This window comes from Eleutherodactylus coqui, chromosome 3, assembly GCF_035609145.1.
Source record: "Eleutherodactylus coqui strain aEleCoq1 chromosome 3, aEleCoq1.hap1, whole genome shotgun sequence".
Classification (NCBI taxonomy): Eukaryota; Metazoa; Chordata; class Amphibia; order Anura; family Eleutherodactylidae; genus Eleutherodactylus; species Eleutherodactylus coqui.
This window is the reverse complement of record NC_089839.1, coordinates 83,584,517-83,590,516: the sequence shown is the minus strand read 5'-3', so window position 1 is coordinate 83,590,516 and position 6,000 is coordinate 83,584,517. Positions and strand designations below refer to the sequence as shown.

Sequence of the window (6,000 nt, the reverse complement as noted above, 5' to 3'; positions counted from 1 at the left end):
ATATCATATCTTGTATCCAAGCTAGTGGCGGTACAACAGGGTAGTAGAGCCTCCATACCTGCCTGTATCACATCTTGTATGCAATCTAGAGGAGGTACAACAGGGTACTAGAGCCTCCATGCCCACCCGTATCACATCTTGTATCCAAGCTAGAGGAGGTACAACAGGGTACTTGAGCCTCCATGCCTGCCCATATCACATCTTGTATCCAAGCTACAGGTGGTACAACAGGGTACTAGAGCCTTCATGCCCACCCGTATCACATCTTGTATCCAAGCTAGAGGCAGTACAACAGGGTACTAGAGCCTTCATGCCCACCCGTATCACATCTTGTATCCAAGCTAGAGGCAGTACAATAGGGTATTAGAGCCTCCATGCCTGCCTGTATCACATCTTGTATATAAGCTAGAGGTGGTACAACAGGGTACTAGAGCCTCCATGCCCACCTGTATCACATCTTGTATATAAGCTAGAGGCGGTACAACAGGGTAGTAGAGCCTCTCTTCTAGGACTCTGTTCTCCACAATATATTCTCCTTTTGCTCTGATATTGTGATCACTCACTTATATCAGCGTTACAATCACACATACAATATCATTCGATTCCTTCATCTTCTTCTAAGAGGGATTTTTTTTCACTTTTAATAATGTTTTTGTAGCCTATTTGCTGCAGGTTTTCCACTGGAGAAGAAAACGACCCAAAAATGTTAATAAAAAGAAACATCTACCTTTAAAAATAACACTGGTTGTTTTACATGCTTGGAGTAAAAACAAAGCACCAATAGCGTGAGAGAAGCGCTTGGCGTGTTCAATGGGCGTATTGCATATCACTGCAGCATATTCAGACTGAAATGTGCTGATTTCATGCGTATTACTGCTACGCAGAGTGAAAAAAACATCCCATTGTTTTTGTGTAACGATGAAACGCATGCGGTTTCCTCTTTATTCACCACAGCCGTTCACTTCCATGGGCTATTTTGGTGTGACTTGTATGAAGTTAGGACATGCTGTGGAGGGGTTTTTGTCACGTGACTGAAATATGCATGGAAAATACGCAGCGGTGGGGTCAGTGGGCTGTAGTCACCGCGTACTGCCTAAAATACGCCTGTGTGAACGAGCCCTCATACACTACAGATGTTTTAGCTTTCCCCCACCCGCCATGTCTGACCCCAGACTACACCCAGGGAGCAGCACAGGAGTACAATATGACAGAATGCCAGATTATGTGTTTATTCTGCCGGCGGCCGCGCATCTTCCAGGGACGGTGAAATCTGAGCTGCTCCCTCCGTCCCGCTGAGTGGTTTCCGCTCGGTCACGTGATCAGGCTGAGGACGGGGAGCCGCGGCTGTAACTAGTCTGCACGGAGCCCCGTCTACGGCATACAGCCCGCGGGAGCTGATAGTACATAGCGTCCAGTAATCATGTCAGAAAGTCCGGGGAAGAGTTCCCCTGATGTCAGCAGCGCTGGAAATAACGGAGCAGAGGAAGGATGCGGCGTCCCGGCGGAGGACCCCGAGGAGGTAGGAGGACAGCTGCACATACTATGGGGTAGTCACCGGGGCTGGGGCTGTCTGCAGTGGAAACACAGTTGGAACTGATTACTGACAGCAGAAGGGAATCCTGGGAATGTTTGTACAGATGTTAATAAATGTACATGCAATATATGTAATTGTGCCGTGCTATATATATATATATATATAGTGTCACTAGATTACTATATATTGTCTCGCTATGATATATATTAAATAGCCTCACTAGGTATGTGTGTGATATATATGTGTGTGTGTGTATAGATATATATAATATAATATGTCTCACTATCACTACAGTCATTTACTTTTGCAGGAAATGCTCTTGATTTTACTTGTTACTTGTTTACTTCTGTTTTTAAGAAACTTCCTCCAAAAAGTTACAAAGTCTCCCCAGTCATCTAGTGGAGAGGAATCTTGTGCTTGACGCTGATAAACTAGATTATTATAGCCCAAGATTTATGAGCCATTTAATCAAATTCATCGGTCATCGCTGTAGGCCCTTTTACACGAAACAATCTTTTTTTTTAAAAAAAATCATTCAAACAAGTGAAAGCGACTGAATTGTTGGGTGTAACCGCAGCCAGCGATCTAACGAGAACGCATTCGCTCTTCATTCATTTTATACAGGCGTAAAAACCATCGTTGGCTCATTCACTAATAGTTCGGTTTGAATGGCGCCCTTCAGTTGTTCTCAATTATACAGCGAATGTGAAGACTGACCGATTTCTGATTTAACGAGCCAACGATGTATCTGCCGCTATATACGGGCTGCATGAGCGAACGCCAACATCGTTCACATGACCACTCGCTATGTCACATGAGCGTGTCTGAGCGTTTTGTTTTTCACGCAGTGATCAGAGCCCATTGCAAGGGCTTCGTTCACATCAGCATATTTTGGTCTACATTCCTGCACAAAAATAGCACATATTGATCTAATTAACTTAGTTGCCCGTTTCAATGAATTGGATCATGCTTGTGTGTTTTTTGGGTTTTTTTTGCGCGTGCACAAAATTACAGCACCCATTACACAAATGCACTTACACCCGTGTGACGCCGGCTTTAGGATGTGTTGTTCTGCATCGGCACTTCCTCCTGCTGGTGCGCAGTGTGACTGATGTGAAGTGCTGACTTGCAGTTCCTCAGTAGTGATCTGGGTAAATATTAGCAGGCAGTGAGTTGTTCCTCCTCGCTGTCCGGAATTCATCTGTCAGTTCATTAGTCTTACATTCTGCTGTCTTCCTCTTCTCGGTGCAGTTTCTGCTGCACTGCTCGTTGCCTTTTCTTTTACGTTCCTAGTACACAGTTTAAGGGCTCCCTCACACTGGAGATCGCGGCAAAATCGCGCCTTTTTTTCCTGCGATTAATTTGTTTAAATTTTTTTTTGAGCATCAGCTCTGCTTTTCCTCACAAAAACATCGCTGCCGCTCGCAATTTTCTCGTATGTTTTTCTTGCACGATTTTTGCCGCGATTTTTTTAGCATGAAAGCCAATAGGACTTTCTAATATTAAAATCGCATTGCATCACATGAAAATCGCAGCTTTGCGCCTTGTGAAGCAATAAAAAGGAGGCTCCATAGCGAAACATGGGATATAAAAAAAATCACACATCACTAAAAAAAAAGGGACATGCCGCAATTTATTTCTTCTCACAACATCGCATGAGTGAAAACATGGCAAATGTGAAGGAAATCATTGGTTTCATAATTCTGCGCTTTTGCTCACTCTCACATCGCGCGATTTTCTCGCTAGTGTGAAGGCGCCCCAAGGGTGGTTACACATCTGCGTCGGAAGTTCACAGATGCAGCTGAAAATACTGGAAGAAGCGCTTTTCTGTCCGTCCCCAAACTGGAAAGCGGGCGGACCCCTTAGTGATCATCCATACGTGTTTTCACGTCGTGGGTGTCTGACCTTTAGGCCCCCTGTCCATAGCCGATGTGGAATATCACCAGCGATATTCCACCGCGGGGAGGAGGAAGGCCGCTGTCAGTTCTCTGTGGTGAGCCTATCCCACATGCGGAGAATCACTATGATTCTCCACTCATGGACGCCGTAGCGGCCCTTTCCATAGCAATGCTATGGAAAGCGTTCACTGCGTTACCTGCGGCCGGTTTATCAACGCAGGTAACGCAATGAACAATCGCCCGTAGACAGGCAGCCTTATTCTACAGGGCTGTGAGAACATGTTGGCCCTGTAAGATAAAGCTGCGGGGTTGTTATCGACTACCTCAGCCAACAGCCTGGAGCTGTCACCGGAGGCCGCGTCGTGCGATCACTGGTCACTTCATCACTGTTATCCAATAGATAACAGCAATCACGTAAAATGTAAAAAAAAAGTTTACAAAATTAAAGTTTTGTTTCCCTCACTGATCGGATCTGCGAGGGCAGATGCAACCACTCCCCTAATGCCTCCACGATCTCCCCCCGCGCAATGTTGTTTAACAGACCTTTCCCCGGCTTCTGCACATGCGAAAGAGGTGAAAACAGTGGATGCATGCCTAGAAGCCGGGGAGAGCTCGGGAAATTCAAAATCTCATTACTCTCAGCCACTATAGGTAGTCAAGAGCCTGGAATAGTAAGGCTCCAGTGAGTGGTCCCCGGTCATGTGACTGCCGTTATCCAATGGATAACTGTGATCACGTAAAAGTTTAAAAAACAAAAAAAGAAAAAGTTCAAAAAGTTAAAGCTTCATCTCCCCTCACCAATGCGATTAGCGAGGGGAGATGAAACTTCTTACCAAAGGCCTTAGCGATGTTTCCCAATGATAACCTTCATCCACTGACCTTTTACACCCTATCCCTGTCACTGAGGTCAAGAATACCTGGTTTTAGTGGCCCATGTGCCCATCCCAGCCAGGCCTCTGTAATTACTGTTTTAATACCTCACAGTTTTACTTTATTAATTTGGGGAATGCCGAAAGGGGAAGGGGGGAAAATTGTTTTTATGGAGTCAATTTTTTTTATTTTTTTCTGCACAAGTGAGCAATTGGGCCTAAAATTTATTCAGTTGTGCCCTAAAATCCAACAGGTGTTCCCTGCCGTGCTATGTGTCCTATAAGTAGATTGAGGCTACAGTGGGGTTGAACACAGAAGAACTAGTTATATAAATTTAGGGTGCATCTCCCTAGTTTTTCCTGCTTGAGGGTAGATTCAGATGACCGTATATCGGCTGGGTTTTCACGCCGAGCCGATATACAGTGTCCTCATCTGCAGGGGGGGGAGGATGGAAGAGCCAGGAGCAGTGCTCTGAGCTCCTGCCCCCTCTCTGCCTCCTCTCCGCCCCTCTGCACTATTTGCAATGGGGAGAGGTGGGACGGGGGCGGAGCTAATTCACGGAATTTAGCCCCGCCCCATCCCCTAAGTTCCGTGAATTAGCTCCGCCCCCGTCCCACCTCTCCCCATTGCAAATAGTGCAGAGGGGCGGAGAGGAGGCAGAGAGGGGGCGGGAGCTCAGAGCACTGCTGCTGGCTCTTCCAGGCCCCCCCCCCCCGCAGAGAGAGACGACGTATATCGGCCAGCGTGAAAATCCGGCTGATAGATGTTCGTCTGAATCCAGCCTGAAACTGTTATGAAAGTGAGATTTGTGAAAAAAAATGAAATTTTTAATTTTCTATATAATAATTTTTGTAAAAAAAACTCTGGGTTCAGAATGCTCAGTACATACCTAGATAAATGGGTTAAGGGGTCTAGATTTCAAAATAGGGGTCACTTATGTGGGGCTGTTCTACTGTTTTGGTACCTTAATGGCTCTACAAGTGAGCAATGGGGCCTGGAATTTATTCAGTTGTGCCCTGAAATCCAGCAGGTGTTCCCTCCATTACAGGCCTAGCCATGTGTCCTGTAAGCAGATTAGGGCCACAATGGGTATGCATCTGAACACTGGACAAACAGTGGGATCTATTTTGGGGTGAAAGTCTTCATTCATATTTGTGCTGTACAAAAAAAGCTGTTTTAAAGATGACACAATTACCAAAACAATGAAGATCATATTTTTTCCTTCTGCTTTGCTGAGATTTTATCAAAAACTGTGGGCTCAAAATACACAGTACACCCCTATATGAATTCGTTAAGGGGTCTAGTTTTCAAAATGGGTTCATTAGTGGGGGTTCTCCATCATTTTGGCAGCTCGAGGGCTCTACAAGTGGGCATTAGGGTCTGAAACACTTTCAAGCAAAATTTGTGTTCTGAAAGCCGCTGGCTGTTCCTTTCTGTTTGGACCCCGTTGTGCAAACAGACATAAGATTAGGGCCACAAGGGTTATGTTTCTGAACACGGGACAAACAGGGGGATCCATTTTGGGGTGTGAATCCTCATTTTCATGTGCGCTATAGGAAAAAAAACTGTCTTTAAAATGACATATCTGCAAATGTATGAAAATTTATTTTTTCTCTAAATTGCATAAAATCCTGAAAAAAAAATTGTGACGTCAAAATACTCATGACCCCCTCAGTCAATATATTAAGGGGTGTATTT

At 45.1% G+C, this 6,000-nt stretch overlaps 1 protein-coding gene across 2 annotated transcripts in view; it reads left to right on the top strand.

The window, feature by feature from the left end:
- Window positions 1–1,111: 1,111 nt before the first annotated feature.
- The window catches only part of LOC136620814 (two pore calcium channel protein 1-like), a 46,608-nt gene continuing 41,719 nt past the window's right edge, over window positions 1,112–6,000 (top strand). Inside the window, exon 1 of one of the 2 annotated variants that reach the window (XR_010791177.1) lies at window positions 1,112–1,519. Coding sequence is in view for 1 of the 2 variants with exons in the window: in XM_066595812.1 (XP_066451909.1) it covers window positions 1,421–1,519 (99 nt within the window). In the remaining variant the exon portion in view is untranslated. The remainder of the gene's footprint in view (window positions 1,520–6,000) is intronic. The other variant, XM_066595812.1, reaches the window with a different exon arrangement.